The sequence below is a fragment of the Oncorhynchus tshawytscha genome, linkage group LG13 (assembly GCF_018296145.1).
Source record: "Oncorhynchus tshawytscha isolate Ot180627B linkage group LG13, Otsh_v2.0, whole genome shotgun sequence".
Lineage (NCBI taxonomy): Eukaryota > Metazoa > Chordata > Actinopteri > Salmoniformes > Salmonidae > Oncorhynchus > Oncorhynchus tshawytscha.
The window spans coordinates 93,651,099-93,677,003 of record NC_056441.1 but is presented as its reverse complement, the minus strand read 5'-3'; the positions used below and the strand labels follow the sequence as shown (position 1 = coordinate 93,677,003).

At 52.1% G+C, this 25,905-nt stretch overlaps 1 protein-coding gene across 2 annotated transcripts in view; it reads left to right on the top strand.

Annotated features, from left to right (window-relative positions):
- Positions 1–25,905, top strand: part of LOC112235605 (GRB2-associated-binding protein 2) — a 173,404-nt gene that overhangs the window by 119,933 nt on the left and 27,566 nt on the right. The window contains exons 3-4 of one of the 2 annotated variants that reach the window (XM_042296545.1): positions 20,185–20,340; positions 20,504–20,582. In XM_042296545.1, coding sequence (XP_042152479.1) covers positions 20,185–20,340; positions 20,504–20,582 — 235 coding nt within the window. Of the gene's footprint in view, positions 1–20,184; positions 20,362–20,503; positions 20,583–25,905 lie in introns of both variants that reach the window. The other variant, XM_042296544.1, reaches the window with a different exon arrangement.

Genomic DNA, 25,905 nt, shown 5'->3' with positions numbered 1-25,905 from the left:
GGAGTAGAGGAGGAGGGGGAGGAGAGGAATAGGAATAGTGGAGGAGTAGAGGAGGAGGAGAGGATAGGAATAGTGGAGGAGTAGAGGAGGAGGGGGGAGGAGAGGATAGGAATAGAGGAGGAGGGGGGAGGAGGAGAGAATATGAATAGTGGAGGAGTAGAGGAGGAGAGGATATGAATAGTGGAGGAGTATAGGATGAGGGGGAGGAGAGGATAGGAATAGTAGAGGAGGAGGGGGAGGAGGAGAGGATATGAATAGTGGAGAAGTAGAGGAGGGGGAGGAGGAGAGGATAATAATAGTGGAGGAGGAGAGGATAGGGATGGTGGAGGAGTAGAGGAGGAGGGGGGAGGAGAGGATAGGAATAGTGGAGGAGTAGAGGAGGAGGGGGAGGAGAGGGATAGGAATAGTGGAGGAGTAGAGGAGTAGGAAGGAGGAGGAGAGGATAGGAATAGTGGAGTAGGGAGGAGGAGAGGATAGGAATAGTGGAGGAGTAGAGGAGGAGGAGGAGAGGATAGGAATAGTGAAGGAGTAGAGGAGGAGGAGGAGAGGAGGAATAGTAGAGCAGTAGAGGAGGAGGGGGAGGAGGAGAGGATATGAATAGTGGAGGAGTAGAGGAGGAGGAGAGGATAGGAATAGTAGAGGAGGAGGAGAGGATAGGAATAGTAGAGGAGGAGGAGGAGAGGATAGGAATAGTGAAGGAGTAGAGGGAGGAGGGGAGGAGAGGATAGGAATAGTGGAGGAGTAGAGGACGAGGGGGGAGGAGAGGATAGGAATAGTAGAGAGGAGGAGGAGTAGAGGAGGAGAGGAGGGGGGAGGAGAGGTCCGGGGTGTATAAAGCCTGTCCTTGTCCTGAGTGTGTGTGTTCTAATTCCGTCCTCCTGAGTACCAGTCCACCAGAGATCCCCTATTAGATTAAAGATCTACAGCAGATGAGACACTAGGTGATGGATTAAGGAACCTAATTGGAACATTGAAACTCATCATGAAGTGAATCACTCTGTGTACATACCAGAAATATACGTATTCTATTCACCAAGCAGTTAAAGTGGTATTTTAATGCATTGTAACACGCTGAGATATTTGATACCACATCAGCTCAAGGGTTCTTGTCAAGTTACAAATGGACTCCTCACCTTGCTATTTTATGGAAATATACTTAACTGTGGTTAGAATGAGATGTGATGACTGTGGTTAGAAATAAATCATCTAGATGTGATAACTGATGTTAGAACTAAATAATCTAGATATGATAACTCTGGTTGGAACTAGATGTGATAACTGTGGTTGGAACTAGATGTGATAACTGTGGTTAGAACTATATAATCTAGATGTGATAACTGATGTTAGAACTACATAATCTTGATGTGATAATTGTGGTTAGAATAAATAATCTAGATGTGATAAATGTGGTTATATCTATATAATCTAGATGTGATAACTGTGGTTAGAACTAAATAATCTAGATGTGATAACTGTGGTTAGAACTAAATAATCTAGATGTGATAACTGTGGTTAGAACTAAATAATCTAGATGTGATAACTGTGGTTAGAACTAAATAATCTAGATGTGATAACTGTGGTTAGAACTAGATGTGATAACTGGTGTTAGAACTAAATGATCTAGATGTGATAACTGTGGTTAGAACTAGATGTGATGACTGTGATTAGAACTAAATAATCTAGATGTGATAGCTCTGGTTAGAACTAAATAATCTAGATGTGATAACTGTGGTTATATCTATATAATCTTGATGTGATAACTGTGGTTATATCTAGATAATCTTGATGTGATAACTGTGGTTATATCTAGATAATCTTGATGTGATAACTGTGGTTAGAACTAAATAATCTAGATGTGATAACTGTGGTTATATCTATATAATCTTGATGTGATAACTGTGGTTATATCTAGATAATCTTGATGTGATAACTGTGGTTAGAACTAAATAATCTAGATGTGATAACTCTGGTTAGAACTAAACTATCTAGATGTGATAACTGTGGTTAGAACTAGATGTGATAACTGTGGTTAGAACTAGATGTGATGACTGTGGAATGAAACCCCAGTTATAATCAGACTGTGTGGTTAGAACGAGATGTGATAACTATGACCAGAACAGACTGGGTTGGAATGGTTCTACTATGACCTATATGGAGTATCTTATTTGGGTGTGTGTGTGTGTGTGTGTGTGTGTGTGTGTGTGTGTGTGTGTGTGTGTGTGTGTGTGTGTGTGTGTGAGACCTGTGTATAGAGTATGTTATTATGACCTGTGTGTGTGTATGACCTGTGTATAGAGTATGTTATTATGACCTGTGTGTGTGTGTATGACCTGTGTATAGAGTATGTTATTATGACTGTGTGTGTGTATGACCTGTGTATAGAGTATGTTATTATGACCTGTGTGTGTGTGTATGACCTGTGTATAGAGTATGTTATTATGACCTGTGTGTGTGTGTGAACACCATGGCCTTTAGTTAGTTGTATCTATGACAGCCCAGCTGTCTGCTGTGATGCTGTAAGGCTGTAGAAGGAACATCTGGGGTTAAATACTACTTGACATCATTATAAATATTTAAACTGTGTTTGATTGAACTTGTCTGGCACAGTGGAACCAATGGACCCAATGCAAAAGTGAAAACCACTCCCACCTGGCGCTCTGGACAGGCTGAAGCAAACGCCTCAAATAGTATGTGAACCCAGGTCTGCTGTAGAGAGAAGACAAGTCTCAGGCCGGAGATGAAAATAGAACTCTGGCAGGAGGCCAGAACCAGGAAGGAACACGACCAACTAGACTAATGGAGGAAGAGGGGGGTCTAGGAAGAATGGAGAACAGGGGGAAGAAGACAAGTGACTAAGGAGAACAGGGGGGAGGAGAGAGGACCAGATGAAAATAGAACTGACCACTATGACTAATGGAGAACAGGGGAGAGAGGAGGAGAGGCCACTATGACTAGGAGAACAGGGGGAGGAATGACCACTATGACATTTCAATCAGAACACTGGTTGGGCAATGACCACTGTCACTAAGGAGAACAAATTGGGGATCAAACATCAGGGAATGAAACCCCACTTATGAGAATAGGAGAATGGGGAATGACCACTATGACTAATGGAGAACAGGGGGGAATGACCACTATGACTAATGGAGAACAGGGGGGAATGACCACTATGACTAATGGAGAAAGGGGGAGGAATGAGGACTATGAGGAGAACAGGGGAGAACAGGGAGGGGAATGACCACTATGACTAATGGAGAACAGGGGGGGAATGACCACTATGACTAATGGAGAACAGGGGGAATGACCACTATGACTAATGGAGAACAGGGGGGGAATGACCACTATGACTAATGGAGAACTAGGGGGGAATGACCACTATGACTAATGGAGAACAGGGGGAGGAATGACCACTATGACTAATGGAGGGGGACCAGGGGAACAGGGGGAAATGACCACTATGACTAATGGAGAACAGGGGGGGCAATGACCACTATGACTAATGGAGAACAGGGGGGGAATGACCACTATGACTAATGGAGAACAGGGGAGGAATGACCACTATGACTAATGGAGAACAGGGGGGGAATGACCACTATGACTAATGGAGAACAGGGGGAAATGACCACTATGACTAATGGAGAACAGGGGGAATGGGGAGAACAGGGGGAATGACCACTATGACTAATGGAGAACAGGGGGAAATGACCACTATGACTAATGGAGAACAGGGGGGGAATGACCACTATGACTAATGGAGAACAGGGGGAATGACCACTATGACTAATGGAGAACAGGGGGGGAATGACCACTATGACTAATGGAGAACAGGGGGGGGGAATGACCACTATGACTAATGGAGAACAGGGGGAATGACAGGGGGAATGACCACTATGACTAATGGAGAACAGGGGGAATGACCACTATGACTAATGGAGAACAGGGGGGAATGACCACTATGACTAATGGAGAACAGGGAACAGGGGGAATGACCACTATGACTAATGGAGAACAGGGGGGGGAATGACCACTATGACTAATGGAGAACAGGGGGGAATGACCACTATGACTAATGGAGAACACTGACCACTATGACTAATGGAGAACAGGGGGGAATGACCACTATGACTAATGGAGAACAGGGGGAATGACCACTATGACTAATGGAGAACAGGGGGAATGACCACTATGACTAATGGAGAACAGGGGGAAATGACCACTATGACCACTATGACTAATGGAGAACAGGGGGAAATGACCACTATGACTAATGGAGAACAGGGGGGGAATGACCACTATGACTAATGGAGAACAGGGGGAATGACCACTATGACTAATGGAGAACAGGACCACTATGACTAATGGAGAACAGGGGGAATGACCACTATGACTAATGGAGAACAGGGGGAATGACCACTATGACTAATGGAGAACAGGGGGGGGATGACCACTATGACTAATGGAGAACAGGGGGGGGGAATGACCACTATGACTAATGGAGAACAGGGGGGGAATGACCACTATGACTAATGGAGAACAGGGGGACTAATGGAGAACAGGGGGAATGACCACTATGACTAATGGAGAACAGGGGGGAATGACCACTATGACTAATGGAGAACAGGGGGGAATGACCACTATGACTAATGGAGAACAGGGGGAATGACCACTATGACTAATGGAGAACAGGGGGAAATGACCACTATGACTAATGGAGAACAGGGGGAATGACCACTATGACTAATGGAGAACAGGGGGAATGACCACTATGACTAATGGAGAACAGGGGGAATGGAGAACAGGGGGGACCACTATGACTAATGGAGAACAGGGGGGGAATGACCACTATGACTAATGGAGAACAGGGGGGAGAAATGACCACTATGACTAATGGAGAACAGGGGGGAATGACCACTATGACTAATGGAGAACAGGGGGAATGACCACTATGACTAATGGAGAACAGGGGGGAAATGACCACTATGACTAATGGAGAACAGGGGGAATGACCACTATGACTAATGGAGAACAGGGGGACTAATGGAGAATGACCACTATGACTAATGGAGAACAGGGGGGACTAATGGAGAACAGGGGGGAATGACCACTATGACTAATGGAGAACAGGGGGGGGAATGACCACTATGACTAATGGAGAACAGGGGGGAATGACCACTATGACTAATGGAGAACAGGGGGAAATGACCACTATGACTAATGGAGAACAGGGGGATTGACCACTATGACTAATGGAGAACAGGGGGAATGACCACTATGACTAATGGAGAACAGGGGGGGAAATGACCACTATGACTAATGGAGAACAGGGGGAATGGGACTAATGGAGAATGACCACTATGACTAATGGAGAACAGGGGGAATGACCACTATGACTAATGGAGAACAGGGGGGAAATGACCACTATGACTAATGGAGAACAGGGGGCATGACCACTATGACTAATGGAGAACAGGGGGAAATGACCACTATGACTAATGGAGAACAGGGGGAGGATGACCACTATGACTAATGGAGAACAGGGGGAATGACCACTATGACTAATGGAGAACAGGGGGGGAATGACCACTATGACTAATGGAGAACAGGGGGGAATGACCACTATGACTAATGGAGAACAGGGGGGGGAGAACAGGGGGAATGACCACTGACCACTATGACTAATGGAGAACAGGGGGGAATGACCACTATGACTAATGGAGAACAGGGGGAATGACCACTATGACTAATGGAGAACAGGGGGACTAATGGAGAACAGGGGGAATGACCACTATGACTAATGGAGAACAGGGGGGGGGAGAATGACCACTATGACTAATGGAGAACAGTGGGGGACTATGACTAATGACCACTATGACTAATGGAGAACAGGGGGAACAGGGGGGGGAATGACCACTATGACTAATGGAGAACAGGGGGAATGACCACTATGACTAATGGAGAACAGGGGGATGACCACTATGACTAATGGAGAACAGGGGGGAAAATGACCACTATGACTAATGGAGAATAGGGGGGGGAAATGACCACTATGACTAATGGAGAACAGGGGGAAAATGACCACTATGACTAATGGAGAACAGGGGGAATGACCACTATGACTAATGGAGAACAGGGGGATTGACCACTATGACTAATGGAGAACAGGGGGGGGGAATGACCACTATGACTAATGGAGAACAGGGGGAGGAATGACCACTATGACTAATGGAGAACAGGGGGAGGATGACCACTATGACTAATGGAGAACAGGGGGAATTACCAATATGACTAATGGAGAACAGGGGGGGGAATGACCACTATGAAATGAGAACACTATGACCACTTGACTATGGAGAACAGGGGGATGACCACTATGACTAATGGAGAATAGTGTGGGGGGGGGAATGACCACTATGACTACTGGAGAACAGGGGGGATGACCACTATGACTAATGGAGAACAGGGGGATGACCACTATGACTAATGGAGAATAGTGGGGGTGGGGAGAATGACCACTATGACTAATGGAGAACAGTGGGGGGGAATGACCACTATGACTAATGGAGAATAGTGGGGGGAGAATGACCACTATGACTAATGGAGAACAGGGGGAAAATGACCACTATGACTAATGGAGAACAGGGGGAAATGACCACTATGACTAATGGAGAATAGTGGGGGAATGACCACTATGACAAATGTAGAACATGGGGGATTGACCACTATGACTAATGGAGAACAGGGGGATGACCACAATGACTAATGGAGAGGGGGATGTAGTCTTTGGTTGGCTAAACGAGGTCAGTCGTTGCCTGAGGAATCCCTGCCTCTACACGAGACACAGTCTCCATTCCACTGGTCAGCATGGTGGACATTAGTGTGATGCAACGACTGCCAGGCACTCAGCCAGCCCAGGGGGGGTCTCAGCCATTCATAGATGGGCTCAATTACTTCTTTTGTTACGATAGTTAAGATAGCTCTCTCTCTCTCTCTCTCTCTCTCTTTCTGTCTCTCTCTTTCTGTCTATCTCCCTCTCTTTCTGTCTCTCTCTCTCTTTCTGTCTCTCTCTCTCTTTGTCTCTCTCTTTCTGTCTCTCTCCCTCTCTTTCTGTCTCTCTCTCTCTCTCTCTCTGTCTCAGTGTCTGTCTCTATCATCCTCTCTCTTCACAAAAAGCTCTGCTCCATAGGGAAGGGCACTGCGCCGGGCCTACCCACTAAATGGGTAGATATATTGATTGAGGGAGGAGAGGGGTGGTGGAGGGAGAGGCAGGAGTTGTTTATGCTTCTAAAACAGGTCTGTCGTACTGATTTGGTAAAACAACATGCTCAACATGAGATCTGAAATATAGAGGGAAAAGGCTTTTAGAGAAAAATACACAGCTTGGCTTCCATTTCAGTCACAAAACCTGTTTCATCCTTGTTCCTGATGGACAATGATAAGGACTGAGCATCTGAGGGAATAGTCATCAGGGTGTCTGTGTGTGTGACCTCTGCCTACAAAAGCCAGAGGGATTTTCTCTCCTCTGCTCTGATAGCTATTGGTCATTGGTTATGTTTAGAGGGCACACTGAGCTACAGTATTGAATACAAGCCTGATGTTACTGCTTGAAACGTCCTGCCCTTTTGAAGCATGGATAACTGGGTTTGGAAGCATGGAGAACTGGGTTTAGGAAGCATGGAGAACTGGGTTTAGGAAGCATGGAGAACTGGGTTTGGAAGCATGGAGAACTGGGTTTTGGAAGCATGGAGAACTGGGTTTTGGAAGCATGGAGAACTGGGTTTGGAAGCATGGAGAACTGGGGTTGGAAGCATGGAGAACTGGGTTTAGGAAGCATGGAGAACTGGGTTTGGAAGCATGGAGAACTGGGTTTGGAAGCATGGAGAACTGGGTTTGGAAGCATGGAGAACTGGGTTTGGAAGCATGGAGAACTGGGTTTTGGAAGCATGGAGAACTGGGTTTTGGAAGCATGGAGAACTGGGTTTTGGAAGCATGGAGAACTGGGTTTTGGAAGCATGGAGAACTGGGTTTTGGAAGCATGGAGAACTGGGTTTTGGAAGCATGGAGAACTGGGTTTTGGAAGCATGGAGAACTGGGTTTTGGAAGCATGGAGAACTGGGTTTTGGAAGCATGGAGAACTGGGTTTTGGAAGCATGGAGAACTGGGTTTTGGAAGCATGGAGAACTGGGTTTAGGAAGCATGGAGAACTGGGTTTAGGAAGCATGGAGAACTGGGTTTAGGAAGCATGGAGAACTGGGTTTAGGAAGCATGGAGAACTGGGTTTAGGAAGCATGGAGAACTGGGTTTTGGAAGCATGGAGAACTGGGTTTAGGAAGCATGGAGAACTGGGTTTTGGAAGCATGGAGAACTGGGTTTTGGAAGCATGGAGAACTGGGTTTAGGAAGCATGGAGAACTGGGTTTTGGAAGCATGGAGAACTGGGTTTAGGAAGCATGGAGAACTGGGTTTGGAAGCATGGAGAACTGGGTTTAGGAAGCATGGAGAACTGGGTTTTGGAAGCATGGAGAACTGGGGTTGGAAGCATGGAGAACTGGGATTTGGAAGCATGGAGAACTGGGTTTTGGAAGCATGGAGAACTGGGTTTTGGAAGCATGGAGAACTGGGTTTTGGAAGCATGGAGAACTGGGTTTAGGAAGCATGGAGAACTGGGTTTGTTCTGTAAAGATGAAAAGGATCACTACATGTGTGTCAACTGTTGTAAAATATCATGTAATGGTTGTTTTTCCTCTAAATCTGTGAATCTCCTTGGGTTGATCAAATGGAGAGAAGTGAATCTGATATGTTTTTCTCCCTATCCCTCCCCTTCCTATTCATCTCCCTCCCCTCCCCTTCCTATTCATCTCCCTCCCCTCTCCTCCCTCCCCTTCCTATTCATCTCCCTCCCCTCTCCTCCCTCCCCTTCCTATTCATCTCCCTCCCTCTCCTCCCTCCCCTTCCTATTCATCTCCCTCCCCTCTCCTCCCTCCCCTTCCTATTCATCTCCCTCCCTCTTCTCCCTCCCCTTCCTATTCATCTCCCTCCCTCTCCTCCCTCCCCTTCCTATTCATCTCCCTCCCCTCTCCTCCCTCCCCTTCCTATTCATCTCCCTCCCCTCTCCTCCCTCCCCTTCCTATTCATCTCCCTCCCCTCTCCTCCCTCCCCTTCCTATTCATCTCCCTCCCCTCTCCTCCCTCCCCTTCCTATTCATCTCCCTCCCCTCTCCTCCCTCCCCTTCCTATTCATCTCCCTCCCCTCCCTATCCCTCCCCTTCCTATTCATCTCCCTCCCCTCTCCTCCCTCCCTTCCTATTCATCTCCCTCCCCTCTCCTCCCTCCCCTTCCTATTCATCTCCCTCCCCTCTCCTCCCTCCCCTTCCTATTCATCTCCCTCCCCTCTCCTCCCTCCCCTTCCTATTCATCTCCCTCCCCTCTCCTCCCTCCCCTTCCTATTCATCTCCCTCCCCTCTCCTCCCTCCCCTTCCTATTCATCTCCCCCCCTCTCCTCCCTATCCCTCCCCTTCCTATTCATCTCCCTCCCCTCTCCTCCCTCCCCTTCCTATTCTTCTCCCTCCCCTTCCTATTCATCTCCCTCCCCTCTCCCCCCTCTCCTCCCTATCCCTCCCCTTCCTATTCATCTCCCTCCCCTCTCCTCCCTCCCTTCCTATTCATCTCCCTCCCCTCTCCTCCCTCCCCTTCCTATTCATCTCCCTCCCCTCTCCTCCCTCCCCTTCCTATTCATCTCCCTCCCCTCTCCCCCTCTCCTCCCTATCCCTCCTTCCTATTCATCTCCCTCCCCTCTCCTCCCTCCCCTTCCTATTCATCTCCCTCCCCCCTTCCTATTCATCTCCCTCCCTCTCCCCCTCTCCTCCCTATCCCTCCCCTTCCTATTCATCTCCCTCCCTCTCTCCTCCCTCCCCTTCCTATTCATCTCCCTCCCCTCCCCTTCCTATTCATCTCCCTCCCTCTCCCTCTCCCTCTCCTCCCTATCCCTCCCCTTCCTATTCATCTCCCTCCCTCCCCCCTCTCCTCCCTCCGCTCCCCATTCATCTTCCTCTCCTCCCTATCCGTCCCCTTCCAATTCATCTCCCTCCCCTCTCCCCCTCTCCTCCCTATCCCTCCCCTTCCTATTCATCTCCCTCCCCTCTCCTCCCTATCCCTCCCCTTCATATTCATCTCCCTCCCCCTCTCCTCCCTATCCCTCCTTCCTATTCATCTCCATCCCCTCTCCCCCTCTCCTCCCTATCCCTCCCCTTCCTATTCATCTCCCTCCCCTCTCCCCCTCTCCTCCCTATCCCTCCCCTTCCTATTCATCTCCCTCCCATCTCCTCCCTATCCCTCCCCTTCCTATTCATCTCCCTCCCCTCTCCCCCTCTCCTCCCTATCCCTCCCCTTCCTATTCATCTCCCCCTCTCCTCCCTATCCCTCCCCTTCCTATTCATCTCCCCCTCTCCTCCCTATCCCTCCCCTTCCTATTCATCTCCCTCCCCTCCCCCCTCTCCTCCCTCCCCTCCCCATTCATCTTCCTCCCCTCTCCTCCCTATCCCTCCCCTTCCAATTAATCTCCCTCCCCTTTCCCCCTCTCCTCCCTATCCCTCCCCTTCCTATTCATCTCCCTCCCCTCTCCTCCCTATCCCTCCCCTTCATATTCATCTCCCCTCCCCTCTCCTCCCTATCCCTTCCTTCCTATTCATCTCCCTCCCCTCCCCTCTCCTCCCTATCCCTCCCCTTCCTATTCCTCTCCCTCCCCTCTCCCCCTCTCCTCCCTATCCCTCCCCTTCCTATTCATCTCCCTCCCCTCTCCCCCTCTCCTCCCTATCCCTCCCCTTCCTATTCATCTCCATCCCCTCTCCCCCTCTCCTCCCTATCCCTCCCCTTCCTATTCATCTCCCTCCCCTCTCCTCCCTCTCCTCCCCTTCCTATTCATCTCCCTCCCCTCTCCTCCCTATCCCTCCCCTTCATATTCATCTCCCTCCCCTCTCCTCCCTATCCCTCCCCTTCCTATTCATCTCCCTCCCCTCTCCCCCTCTCCTCTCTATCCCTCCCCTTGCTATTCATCTCCCTCCCCTCCCCCTCTCCTCCCTATCCCTCCCCTTCCTATTCATCTCCCTCCCCTCTCCCCCTCTCCTCCCTATCCCTCCCCTTCCTATTCATCTCCCTCCCCTCTCCCCCCTCCTCCCTATCCCTCCCTTCCTATTCATCTCCCTCCCATCTCCTCCCTATCCCTCCCCTTCCAATTCATCTCCCTCCCCTCTCCTCCTTATCCCTCCCCTTCCTATTCATCTCCCCTCTCCTCCATATCCCTCCCCTTCCTATTCATCTCCCTCCCCTCTCCCCCTCCCTCCCTATCCCTCCCCTTCCTATTCATCTCCCTCCCATCTCCTCCCTATCCCTCCCCTTCCAATTCATCTCCCTCCCCTCTCCTCCTTATCCCTCCCCTTCCTATTCATCTCCCCCCCTCTCCTCCATATCCCTCCCCTTCCTATTCATCTCCCTCCCTCTCCCCCTCTCCTCCCTATCCCTCCCCTTCCTATTCATCTCCCCCTCTCCTCCATATCCCTCCCCTTCCTATTCATCTCCCTCCCCTCTCCCCCTCTCCTCCCCTTCCTATTCATCTCCCTCCCCTCTCCTCCCTCCCTTCCTATTCATCTCCCTCCCTCTCCTCCCTATCCCTCCCCTTCATATTCATCTCCCTCCCCTCTCCTCCCTATCCCTCCCCTTCCTATTCATCTCCCTCCCCTCTCCTCCCTATCCCTCCCCTTCATATTCATCTCCCTCCCCTCTCCTCCCTATCCCTCCCCTTCCTATTCATCTCCATCCCCTCTCCCCCTCTCCTCCCTATCCCTCCCCTTCCTATTCATCTCCCTCCCCTCTCCTCCCTATCCCTCCCCTTCCAATTCATCTCCCTCCCCTCTCCTCCCTATCCCTCCCTTCCTATTCATCTCCCCCTCTCCTCCATATCCCTCCCCTTCCTATTCATCTCCCTCCCCTCTCCCCCTCTCATCCCTATCCCTCCCCTTCCTATTCATCTCCCTCCCCTCTCCTCCCTATCCCTCCCCTTCCTATTCATCTCCCTCCCCTCTCCTCCCTCTCCTCCCTTCCTATTCATCTCCCTCCCCTCTCCTCCCTATCCCTCCCTTCCTATTCATCTCCATCCCCTCTCCCCCTCTCCTCCCTATCCCTCCCCTTCCTATTCATCTCCCTCCCCATCTCCTCCCTATCCCTCCTTCCAATTCATCTCCCTCCCCTCTCCTCCCTATCCCTCCCCTTCCTATTCATCTCCCCCCTCCTCCATATCCCTCCCCTTCCTATTCATCTCCCTCCCCTCTCCCCCTCTCCTCCCTATCCCTCCTTCCTATTCATCTCCCTCTCCTCTCCTCCCTATCCCTCCCCTTCCTATTCATCTCCCTCCCCTCTCCCCCCTCTCTCCTCCCCTTCCTATTCATCTCCCTCCCTCTCCTCCCTCTCCTCCCCTTCCTATTCATCTCCCTCCCCTCTCCTCCCTATCCCTCCCCTTCATATTCATCTCCCCTCCCCTCTCCTCCCTATCCCTCCCCTTCCTATTCATCTCCCTCCCTCTCCACCCTCTCCTCCTATCCCTCCCCTTCCTATTCCTATCCCTCCCCCTCTCCCCCCTCTCCCCTATCCCTCCCCTTCCTATTCATCTCCCTCCCCTCTCCTCCCTCCCCTTCCTATTCATCTCCCTCCCCTCCCCTTCCTATTCATCTCCCTCCCCTCTCCCCCCTCTCCTCCCTATCCCTCCCCTTCCTATTCATCTCCATCCCCTCTCCTCTCCTCCCTATCCCTCCTTCCTATTCATCTCCCTCTCCTCTCCTCCCTATCCCTCCCTTCCTATTCATCTCCCTCTCCTCTCCTCCCTATCCCTCCCCTTCCTATTCATCTCCATCCCTCTCCTCTCCTCCCTATCCCTCCCCTTCCTATTCATCTCCCTCTCCTCTCCTCCTATCCCTCCCCTTCCTATTCATCTCCCTCCCTCTCCCCCTCTCCTCCCCTTCCTATTCATCTCCCTCCCCTCTCCTCCCTCTCCTCCCCTTCCTATTCATCTCCCTCCCCTCTCCTCCCTATCCCTCCTTTCATATTCATCTCCCCTCCCCTCTCCTCCCTATCCCTCCCTTCCTATTCATCTCCCTCCCCTCTCCACCCTCTCCTCCCTATCCCTCCCCTTCCTATTCCTATCCCTCCCCTCTCCCCCTCTCCTCCCTATCCCTCCCCTTCCTATTCATCTCCCTCCCTCTCCTCCCTCCCCTTCCTATTCATCTCCCTCCCCTCCCCTTCCTATTCATCTCCCTCCCCTCTCCCCCTCTCCTCCCTATCCCTCCCCTTCCTATTCATCTCCTCCCCTCCCTCCCTCCCTCCCTCCGCTCCCCATTCATCTTCCTCTCCTCCCTATCCGTCCCCTTCCAATTCATCTCCCTCCCCTCTCCCCCTCTCCTCCCTATCCCTCCCCTTCCTATTAATCTCCCTCCCCTCTCCCCCTCTCCTCCCTATCCCTCCCCTTCCTATTCATCTCCATCCCCTCTCCTCTCCTCCCTATCCCTCCCCTTCCTATTCATCTCCCTCTCCTCTCCTCCCTATCCCTCCCCTTCCTATTCATCTCCCTCTCCTCTCCTCCCTATCCCTCCCCTTCCTATTCATCTCCATCCCCTCTCCTCTCCTCCCTATCCCTCCCCTTCCTATTCATCTCCCTCTCCTCTCCTCCCTATCCCTCCCCTTCCTATTCATCTCCCTCCCCTCTCCCCCTCTCCCTCCCCTTCCTATTCATCTCCCTCCCCTCTCCTCCCTCTCCTCCCCTTCCTATTCATCTCCCTCCCTCTCCTCCCTATCCCTCCCCTCCATATTCATCTCCCTCCCTCTCCTCCCTATCCCTCCCCTTCCTATTCATCTCCCTCCCCTCTCCACCCTCTCCTCCCTATCCCTCCCCTTCCTATTCCTATCCCTCCCCTCTCCCCCTCTCCTCCCTATCCCTCCTTCCTATTCATCTCCCTCCCCTCTCCTCCCTCCCCTTCCTATTCATCTCCCTCCCTCCTTCCTATTCATCTCCCCCTCTCCCCCCCTCTCCTCCCTATCCCTCCCCTTCCTATTCATCTCCCTCCCCCTCCTCCCTCCCTCCCATTCATCTTCCTCTCCTCCCCTATCCGTCCCTTCCTATTCATCTCCCTCCCCTCTCCTCCCTATCCCTCCCCTTCATATTCATCTCCCTCCCCTCTCCTCCCTATCCCTCCCCTTCCTATTCATCTCCATCCCCTCTCCCCCCTCTCCTCCCTATCCCTCCCCTTCCTATTCATCTCCCTCCCCTCTCCCCCTCTCCTCCCTATCCCTCCCCTTCCTATTCATCTCCCTCCCATCTCCTCCCTATCCCTCCCCTTCCTATTCATCTCCCTCCCCTCTCCCCCTCTCCTCCCTATCCCTCCCCTTCCTATTCATCTCCCCCTCTCCTCCCTATCCCTCCCCTTCCTATTCATCTCCCCCTCTCCTCCCTATCCCTCCTTCCTATTCATCTCCCTCCTCCCCCTCCTCCCTCCCCTCCCCATTCATCTTCCTCCCCTCTCCTCCCTATCCCTCCTTCCAATTTATCTCCCTCCCCTTTCCCCCTCTCCTCCCTATCCCTCCCCTTCCTATTCATCTCCCTCCCCTCTCCTCCCTCTCCCCTTCCTATTCATCTCCTCCCCTCTCCTCCCTATCCCTCCCTTCATATTCATCTCCCTCCCCTCTCCTCCCTATCCCTCCTTCCTATTCATCTCCCCCTCTTCCTCTCCACCCTCTCCTCCCTATCCCCCTTCCTTTCCTCTCCTCCTCTCTCCTCCCTCCCTATCCCTCCTTCCTATTCATCTCCCTCCCCTCTCCCCCTCTCCTCCTATCCCTCCCCTTCCTATTCATCTCCCCCCTCTCTCCCCTCTCCTCCCTATCCCTCCCCTTCCTATTCATCTCCCTCCCTCTCCTCCCTCTCCTCCCTTCCTATTCATCCCTCCCTCTCCTCCCCATCCCTCCCCTTCATATTCATCTCCCTCCCCTCTCCTCCCTATCCCTCCTTCCTATTCATCTCCCTCCCCTCTCCCCCTCTCCTCCTATCCCTCCCCTTCCTATTCATCTCCCTCCCCTCTCCCCCTCTCCTCCCTATCCCTCCCCTTCCTATTCATCTCCCTCCCCTCTCCTCCCTCCCTCCCCTTCCTATTCATCTCCCTCCCCTCTCCTCCCTATCCCTCCCTTCCTATTCATCTCCATCCCCTCTCCCCCTCTCCTCCCTATCCCTCCTTCCTATTCATCTCCCCTCTCCTCCCTATCCCTCCCCTTCCAATTCATCTCCCTCCCTCTCCCCCCTCTCCTCCCTATCCCTCCTTCCTATTCATCTCCCTCCCCTCTCCTCCTATCCCTCCCCTTGATATTCATCTCCCTCCCTCTCCTCCCTATCCCTCCTTCCTATTCATCTCCCTCCCCTCTCCCCCTCTCCTCCTATCCTCCTTCCTATTCATCTCCCTCCCATCTCCTCCCTATCCCTCCCCTTCCTATTCATCTCCTCCCTCTCCCCCTCTCCTCCCTATCCCTCCCCTTCCTATTCATCTCCCCCTCTCCTCCCTATCCCTCCTTCCTATTCATCTCCATCCCCTCTCCCCCTCTCCTCCCTATCCCTCCCCTTCCTATTCATCTCCCTCCCCTCCCCCCCTCCCTCCCTCCTCCCCATTCATCTTCCTCCCCTCCTCCCTATCCCTCCCCTTCCAATTAATCTCCCCCTTTCCTCCCTCTCCTCCTTCCTATTCATCTCCCTCCCCTCTCCTCCTATCCCTCCCCTTCATATTCATCTCCCTCCCCTCTCCCCCTCCCTATCCCTCCCTTCCTATTCATCTCCCTCCCTCTCTCTCTCCCTATCCCTCCCCTTCCTATTCCTCTCCCTCCTCTCCCTCTCCTCCCTATCCCTCCTTCCTATTCATCTCCCTCCCCTCTCCCCCTCTCCTCCCTATCCCTCCTTCCTATTCATCTCCCTCCCCTCTCCCCCTCTCCTCCCTATCCCTCCCTTCCTATTCATCTCCTCCCTCCCCTCCTCCCTATCCCTCCTTCCTATTCATCTCCCTCCCCTCTCCTCCCTATCCCTCCTTCCTATTCATCTCCCTCCCTCTCCTCTCCTCTCTATCCTCCTTCCTATTCATCTCCTCCCCTCTCCTCTCCTCCCTATCCCTCCCCTTCCTATTCATCTCCCCCCTCCCCCCTCTCCTCCCTATCCCTCCCCTTCCTATTCATCTCCATCCCCTCCCCCCTCTCCTCCCTATCCCTCCCCTTCCTATTCATCTCCCTCCCATCTCCTCCCTATCCCTCCTTCCAATTCATCTCCCTCCCCTCTCCTCCCTATCCCTCCCCTTCCTATTCATCTCCCCCTCTCCTCCATATCCCTCCCCTTCCTATTCATCTCCCTCCCTCTCCTCCCTATCCCTCCCCTTCCTATTCATCTCCCTCCCCTCCCTCCCTCCTCCTATTCATCTCCCTCCCCTCTCCTCCCTCTCCTCCTTCCTATTCATCTCCCTCCCTCTCCTCCCTATCCCTCCCCTTCATATTCATCTCCCTCCCTCTCCTCCCTATCCCTCCCCTTCCTATTCATCTCCCTCCTCTCTCCCCTCTCCTCCCTATCCTCCTTCCTATTCATCTCCCTCCCTCTCTCCCCTCTCCTCCCTATCCCTCCTTCCTATTAATCTCCCTCCCTCTCCCCCTCTCCTCCCTATCCCTCCCCTTCCTATTCATCTCCATCCCCCCCTCTCCTCCCTATCCCTCCCCTATTCATCTCCCTCCCTCTCCTCCCTATCCCTCCTTCCATTCATCTCCTCCCCTCTCCTCCCTATCCCTCCTTCCTATTCATCTCCCTCCCCTCTCCTCCATATCCCTCCTTCCTATTCATCTCCTCCCCTCTCCTCCCTATCCCTCCTTCCTATTCATCTCCATCCCTCTCCCCCTCTCCTCCCTATCCCTCCCCTTCCTATTCATCTCCCTCCCATCTCCTCCCTATCCCTCCTTCAATTCATCTCCTCCCTCTCTCCTCCTATCCCTCCTTCCTATTCATCTCCCCTCTCCTCCATATCCCTCCTTCCTATTCATCTCCCTCCCTCTCCCCCTCTCCTCCCTATCCCTCCCCTTCCTATTCATCTCCCTCCCCTCTCCTCCTATCCCTCCCTTCCTATTCATCTCCCCCCTCTCCCCCTCTCCCTCCCCTTCCTATTCATCTCCTCCCCTCTCCTCCCTCTCCTCCTTCCTATTCATCTCCTCCCTCTCCTCCCTATCCCTCCCATATTCATCTCCTCCCTCTCATCCCTATCCCTCCTTCCTATTCATCTCCCTCCTCCACCTCTCCTCCCTATCCCTCCCCTTCCTATTCCTCTCCCTCCCTCTCCTCTCCTCCTATCCCTCCTTCCTATTAATCTCCTCCCCCTCCTCTCCTCCCTATCCCTCCCTTCCTATTCATCTCCCTCCCTCTCCCCCTCTCCTCCCTATCCCTCCCCTTCCTATTCATCTCCCTCCTCTCTCCTCCTATCCCTCCTTCCAATTCATCTCCCTCCCCTCCCCTCCCTCCCTATCCCTCCCTTCCTATTCATCTCCCCCTCTCCTCCCTATCCCTCCCCTTCCTATTCATCTCCCTCCCTCTCCTCCCTCTCCTCCCTATCCCTCCCCTTCCTATTCATCTCCCTCCCCTCTCCTCCCTATCCCTCCTTCCTATTCATCTCCCTCCCTCTCCTCCCTCTCCTCCTTCCTATTCATCTCCCCCCTCTCCTCCCTATCCCTCCCTTCCTATTCATCTCCCCCCCTCTCCTCCCTATCCCTCCTTCCTATTCATCTCCATCCCTCTCCCCCTCTCCTCCCTATCCCTCCTTCCTATTCATCTCCCTCCCATCTCCTCCCTATCCCTCCCCTTCCATTCATCTCCTCCCCTCTCCTCCCTATCCCTCCTTCCTATTCATCTCCCCCTCTCCTCCCTATCCCTCCCCTTCCTATTCATCTCCCTCCCCTCTCCCCTCCCTCCCTCCCTATCCCTCCTTCCTATTCATCTCCCCCCTCTCCTCCCTATCCCTCTCCTTCCTATTCATCTCCCTCCCCTCTCTCCCTCTCCTCCTTCCTATTCATCTCCTCCCCTCTCCTCCCTCTCTCCCCTTCCTATTCATCTCCTCCCCTCTCCTCCCTGTCCTCCTTCATATTCATCTCCTCCCCTCTCCTCTATCCTCCTTCCTATTCATCTCCCTCCCCTCTCCACCCTCTCCTCCCTATCCCTCCTTCCTATTCATCTCCCTCCCCTCTCCCCCTCTCCTCCCTATCCCTCCTTCCTATTCATCTCCCCCCTCTCCTCCCTCTCCCTCCCTCCTTCCTATTCATCTCCATCCCTCCCCTCTCCTCCCTATCCCTCCCCTTCCTATTCATCTCCCTCCCTCTCCTCCCTATCCCTCCTTCCATCTCCTCCCCTCTCCTCCCTATCCCCCTTCCTATTCATCTCCCTCCCCTCTCCTCCTATCCCTCCCCTTCCTATTCATCTCCCTCCCCTCTCCTCCCTCTCCTCCCCTTCCTATTCATCTCCCTCCCCTCTCCCTATCCCTCCCCTTCATATTCATCTCCCTCCCTCTCCTCCCTATCCCTCCTTCCTATTCATCTCCCTCCCCTCCCCCCTCTCCTCCCTATCCCTCCCCTTCCTATTCATCTCCTCCCTCCCCCCCTATCCTCCCTCCCCTTCCTATTCATCTCCCTCCCCTCCCCCTCTCCCCCTATCCCTCCCCTTCCTATTCATCTCCATCCCCTCTCCCCCTCTCCTCCCTATCCCTCCTTCCTATTCATCTCCCTCCCATCTCCTCCCTATCCCTCCTTCTTCCAATTAATCTCCCTCCCCTCTCCTCCCTATCCCTCCCCTTCCTATTCATCTCCCCCTCTCCTCCCTATCCCTCCCCTTCCTATTCATCTCCCTCCCTCTCCCCCCTCTCCTCCCTATCCCTCCTTCCTATTCATCTCCCTCCTCTCCTCCCTATCCCTCCTTCCTATTCATCTCCCTCCCTCTCCTCCCTCTCCCCCCTTCCTATTCATCTCCCTCCCCTCTCCTCCCTATCCCTCCCCTTCCTATTCATCTCCCTCCCCTCTCCCCCTCTCCTCCCTATCCCTCCTTCCTATTCATCTCCCTCCCCTCTCCTCCCTATCCCTCCTTCCTATTCATCTCCCTCCCCTCTCCTCCCTCTCCTCCCCTTCATATTCATCTCCCTCCCCTCTCCTCCCTATCCCTCCCCTTCCTATTCATCTCCCTCCCCTCTCCTCCCTATCCCTCCTTCATATTCATCCCCCTCCCCTCTCCTCCCTATCCCTCCTTCCTATTCATCTCCCTCCCCTCTCCCCCTCTCCTCCCTATCCCTCCCCTTCCTATTCATCTCCCTCCCCTCTCCCCCTCTCCTCCCTATCCCTCCCCTTCCTATTCATCTCCCTCCCCTCTCCCCCTCTCCTCCCTATCCCTCCCTTCCTATTCATCTCCATCCCCTCTCCCCCTCTCCTCCCTATCCCTCCCCTTCCTATTCATCTCCCTCCCATCTCCTCCCTATCCCTCCTTCCTATTCATCTCCCTCCCCTCTCCCCCTCTCCTCCCTATCCCTCCCCTTCCTATTCATCTCCCTCCCCTCTCCTCCCTATCCCTCCCCATCCTATTCATCTCCCTCCCTCTCCCCCCTCCTCCCTATCCCTCCCCTTCCTATTCATCTCCCCCTCTCCCCCTATCCCTCCCCTTCCTATTCATCTCCCCCTCCCTCCCTATCCCTCCCCCCTCATCTCCCTCCCTATCCTCTATCCCTCCTTCCTATTCATCTCCCTCCCCTCTCCTCCCTATTCCTCCCCTTCCTATTCATCTCCTCCCCCTCTCCTCCTATCCATCTCCCTACCCCTCTCCTCCCCTCTCCTCCCTATCCATCTCCCTACCCCTCTCCTCCCCTCTCCTCCCTATCCATCTCCTCCCTACCCCTCTCCTCCCTATCCCTCCCTTCCTATTCATCTCCCCCTCTCCTCCCTATCCATCTCCCTACCCCTCTCCTCCCCTCTCCTCCCTATCCATCTCCTCCCTACCCCTCTCCTCTCCTCTCCTCCCCAACAGATGCTAGATCCTCAACAATAATAATACTTTGCCAAATCAACTAGCTGTGGGATTTGACATGATCGTTGTTTTCTCCTGTCCCCGACAGACGGCCGGTCCTCTACAGCTCATATGGGCCGTTCCCTGGCAGCAGACCTGTCCAGTTCCAGTTCCCTGACCCCACTGACCAGAGAGCGTAAGTCGTCCGCTCCCGTCCACTCTTCCCAGCCCGTCCTGTTCACCTTCGACGTCCCGGTCCGTCACGGTGGGTCGCACAGTCACCACGGTAACCATGGTTTTGATCCGGTTGTAATAAAATCAAATTAATAATAATAATATCACATTTAAACATGTGGACACAATGCATTTAAAATCATTGAGGCGTTTAACACAAAGTTTAACAAGGGAGTGTGGTCCTCTTCCTGCAGGGGGCTCCCTGTCCAACAGCGCACCGCAGGACTATCTTCTACTGCATCAGTGCATGAGCAGGAAGACTGAGAGCGCACGGTAAGGTGGTCAGGGTGTTTCTGTGTGTGACTTCCTGTCACTTACCCTCACCCCATAGTGCAACGGGTCAACATACAGACTCAGTTCACTTCCTGGATGTAACAGCGTAGCAGGCTGGCAGCTCTCTGGGGTGCCACTACCATAGAAAACATCATCACTAGCATGTCCACTAGTCCACCCATTATGATGTGATGGACTTGATCAGGGATACCCATTCTAGTGGTTCTATTTCTGTGGTCTCTGGTGTTGGGGGCGGGGCAGGAGGCCTACTATACTCTAGCCAGGCTTCTAGATCACAGTATATGGCCAGGCACCAGAACTGGGTGTGGGTGTGGGAGTGTGGGTGTGGGAGTGTGTGTGTGTGTGTGTGTGTGTGTGTGTGTGTGTGTGTGTGTGTGTGTGTGTGTGTGTGTGTCTGTGTGTGTGTGTGTGTGTGTGTGTGTGTCTGTGTGTCTGTGTGTCTGTGTGTGTGTGTGTGTGTGTGCGTGTGTGCGCGTGTGTCTGTGTCTGTGACTGTGTGTGTGTGTGTGTGTCGTGTGTGCGTGCGTGCGTGCGTGCGTGTGTGTGTGTGTGTGTGTGTGTGTGTGAGCGTGCTAGAGACCCGCTCACAGCGTCTACATGCATGCTGTGGGAACCTCTGCTTAAAGCAGTCAAATGAAATGTAATAGGTCACATACACATGGTTAGCAGATGTTAATGTGAGTGTAGTGAAATGCCTGTGCTTCTAGTTCCGACAGTGCAGTAATATATATCAAGTAATCTAACAATTCCCAACAACTACCTCATACACATACACATCTAAAGGGGTGAAGTTTCAACTGTTCTGCCTTATTATTATACGACCATGCTGGTCATTTATGAACATTTGAACATCTTGGCCATGTTCTGTTATAATCTCCACCAGGCACAGCCAGAAGAGGACTGGCCTCCCCACATAGCCTGGTTCCTCTCTAGGTTTCTTCCTAGGTTTTGGCCTTTCTAGGGAGTTTGCTGTTTGGGGTTTTAGGCTGGGTTTCTGTACAGCACTTTGAGATATCAGCTGATGTACGAAGGGCTATATAAATACATTTGATTTGATTTGAATGAGAATACTGTTCAAAAGGTTGGGGTCACTTAGAAATGTCCTTGTTTTTGAAAGAAAAGCCATCACTCCTGAGTTCCAATGGCACGTTGTGTTAGCTAATCCAAGTTCATCATTTTAAAAGGCTAATTGATCATTAGAAAACCCTTTTGCAATTATGTTAGCACAGCTGAAAACTGTTGTCCTGATTAAAGAAGCAATAAAACTGGCCTTCTTTAGACTAGTTGCGTATCTGGAGCATCAGCATTTGTGGGTTCGATTACAGGCTCAAAATGGCCAGAAACAAATACCTTTCTTCTGAAACTCATCAGTCTATTCTTGTTCTGAGAAAGGAAAGCTGTTCCATGTGAGAAATTGCCAAGAAACTGAATGTTGTGTTCTACTCCCTTCACAGAACAGCACAAACTGGTCTGCTTTTAGGGCTGACTGTCTCTGTTGTTAGGGCTGACTGTCTCTGTTGTTAGGGCTGACTGTCTCTGCTGTTAGGGCTGACTGTCTCTGTTGTTAGGGCTGACTGTCTCTGCTGTTAGGGCTGACTGTCTCTGCTGTTAGGGCTGACTGTCTCTGCTGTTAGGGCTGACTGTCTCTGCTGTTAGGGCTGACTGTCTCTGTTAGGGCTGACTGTCTCTGCTGGGCTGACTGTCTCTGCTGTGGGCTGTTAGGGCTGACTGTCTCTGTTGTTAGGGCTGACTGTCTCTGTTGTTAGGGCTGACTGTCTCTGCTGTTAGGGCTGACTGTCTCTGCTGTTAGGGTTGACTGTCTCTGCTGTTAGGGCTGACTGTCTCTGCTGTGGGCTGTTAGGGTTGACTGTCTCTGCTGTTAGGGCTGACTGTCTCTGCTGTTAGGGCTGACTTTCTCTGCTGTTAGGGTTGACTGTATCTGCTGTTAGGGCTGACTGTCTGCTGTGGGTTGACTGTTCTGCTGGGTTGACTGTCTCTGCTGTTAGGGCTGACTGTCTCTGCTGTTAGGGCTGACTGTCTCTGCTGTTAGGGCTGACTGTCTCTGCTGTTAGGGCTGACTGTCTCTGCTATGGGCTGTTAGGGCTGACTGTCTCTGCTGTTAGGGCTGACTGTCTCTGCTGTTAGGGTTGACTGTCTCTGCTGTTAGGGTTGACTGTCTCTGCTGTTAGGGCTGACTGTCTCTGCTGTTAGGGCTGACTGTCTCTGCTGTGGGCTGTTAGGGCTGACTGTCTCTGCTGTTAGGGCTGACTGTCTCTGCTGTGGGCTGTTAGGGTTGACTGTGTTGGCTCCCTCCTTCCATTCTCCTGGATGTCCTCCCCCAGTCCTGGGCCAGCCCTCCTGTTCATTAAGGATATAATTAATCAATGTTAAAGATGAACTATGCAGAAATTGCTCTGCCATTTTCTGGTTGATAAAATTTGAATTTCAGTCTGTGAAACAAAACAAGCAAATATAGTGTAGAGAATCATTGTACAAACTAATATCTGTTGTCATGAAGTGCTTTGAAATGCTGGTCATGTCTCACATCAACACCATCATCCCAGAAACCCTAGACCCACTCCAATCAGCATACTGCCCCAACAGATCCACAGATGACGCAATCTCTATTGCACTCCACACTGCCCTTTCCCACCTGGACAAAAGGAACACCTATTTGAGAATGCTGTTCATTGACTACAGCTCAGCGTTCAACACCATAGTGCCCACAAAGCTCATCAATAAGCTAAGGACCCTAGAACTAAACACCTCGCTCTGCAACTGGATCCTGGACTTCCTGACGGGCCGCCCCCAGGTGGTAAGAGAAGGTAACAACACATCCACCACACTGATCATCAACAAGGGGGCCCATAAGGGGTGTGTGCTCAGTCCCCTCCTATACTCCCTGTTCAGTCATGACTGCACGGCCAGGCACGACTCCAACACCATCATTAAGTTTGCCGATGGCACAACAGTGGTAGGCCTGATCACCAACAACGACGAGACAGCCATAAGGGAGGAGGTCAGAGACCTGGCCATGTTGTGCGTGGACAACAACCTCTCCTACAACGATGAGGCAGCCTATAGGGAGGAGGTCAGAGACCTGGCCATGTGGTGCGTGGACAACAACCTCTCCTACAACGATGAGGCAGCCTATAGGGAGGAGGTCAGAGACCTGGCCATGTGGTGCGTGGACAACAACCTCTCCTACAACGATGAGGCAGCCTATAGGGAGGAGGTCAGAGACCTGGCCATGTGGTGCGTGGACAATAACCTCTCCTACAACGATGAGGCAGCCTATAGGGAGGAGGTCAGAGACCTGGCCATGTGGTGCGTGGACAACAACCTCTCCCTCACCGATGAGGCAGCCTATAGGGAGGAGGTCAGAGACCTGGCCATGTGGTGCGTGGACAACAACCTCTCCCTCAATGATGAGGCAGCCTATAGGGAGGAGGTCAGAGACCTGGCCATGTGGTGCGTGGACAACAACCTCTCCTACAACGATGAGGCAGCCTATAGGGAGGAGGTCAGAGACCTGGCCATGTGGTGCGTGGACAACAACCTCTCCTACAACGATGAGGCAGCCTATAGGGAGGAGGTCAGAGACCTGGCCATGTGGTGCGTGGACAATAACCTCTCCTACAACGATGAGGCAGCCTATAGGGAGGAGGTCAGAGACCTGGCCATGTGGTGCGTAGACAACAACCTCTCCCTCAATGATGAGGCAGCCTATAGGGAGGAGGTCAGAGACCTGGCCGTGTGGTGCGTAGACAACAACCTCTCCCTCAACGATGAGGCAGCCTATAGGGAGGAGGTCAGAGACCTGGCCATGTGGTGCGTAGACAATAACCTCTCCTACAACGATGAGGCAGCCTATAGGGAGGAGGTCAGAGACCTGGCCATGTGGTGCGTAGACAACAACCTCTCCCTCAATGATGAGGCAGCCTATAGGGAGGAGGTCAGAGACCTGGCCATGTGGTGCGTGGACAACAACCTCTCCCTCAATGTGATCAAGACAAAGGAGATGATTGTGGACTACAGGAAAAAGAGAACCGAGCATGTCCCCCATTCTCATCGATGGGGCTGCAGTGGAGCAGGTTGAGAGCTTCAAGTTCCTTGGTGTCCACATCACCAACAAACTAACATGGTCCAAGTACACCAAGGCAGTTTTGAAGAGGGCACGACAAAACCTATTGCCCCACAGGAGACTGAAAAGATTTGGCATGGGGTCCTGAGATTCTCAAAAGGTTCTACAGCTGCACCATCGAGAGCATGCTGACCGGTTGCATCACTGCATGGTATAGCAACTGCTCGGCATTTCACCGTAAGGTGGTACAGATGGTAGTGTGTACGGGGCCGAGCTTCCTGAAATCCAGGACCTATATAAAAGGCCGTGTCAGAGGAAAGCCCATAAAATTGTCAGAGACTCCAGTCACCCAAGTTATAGACTGTTTTCTCTGCTACCGCACGGCGAGCACCAAGTCCAGGACCAAAAGGCTCCTTAACAGCTTCTACCCCCAAGCCATAAGACTGCTGAACAATTAATAAAATCACCACCGGACAATTTACATTGACCCCCTTGTACACTGCTACTACTCACTGTTTGTTTGTTACTATGCATAGTCACTTCGTCCCAACCTACATGTACAGATTACCTCAACTAGCCTGTGTTAACTTGATTTAGCAGCTCTAGTGTCTGCACCTTCTTAGGGAATGTCTGCATCTTCTTAGGGAATGTCTGCATCTTCTTAGGGAATGTCTGCATCTTCTTAGGAAATGTCTGCATCTTCTTAGGGAATGTCTACATCTTCTTAGGGAATGTCTGCATCTTCTTAGGGAATGTCTGCATCTTCTTAGGGAATGTCTGCATCTTCTTAGGGAATGTCTGCATCTTCTTAGGGAATGTCTGCATCTTCTTAGGGAATGTCTGCACCTTCTTAGGGAATGTCTGCATGTTCTTAGGGAATGCAAAAGGTGACTGATGTTTTTTCTATTTTCTAAGTTCATTTATTTATTTTTTTGGTACCCCTGCACATTGACTCTGTACCGGTACCCCCTGTATATAGCCTCCACATTGACTCTGTACTGGTACCCCCTGTATATAGTCTCCACATTGACTCTGTACCGTAACCCCTGTATAAAGCCTCCACATTGACTCTGTACCGGTAACCCCTGTATATAGCCTCCACATTGACTCTGTACCGGTAACCCCTGTATATAGCCTCCACATTGACTCTGTACTGTAATACCCTGTATATAGCCTCCACATTGACTCTGTACCGTCACACCCTGTATATGGCCTCCA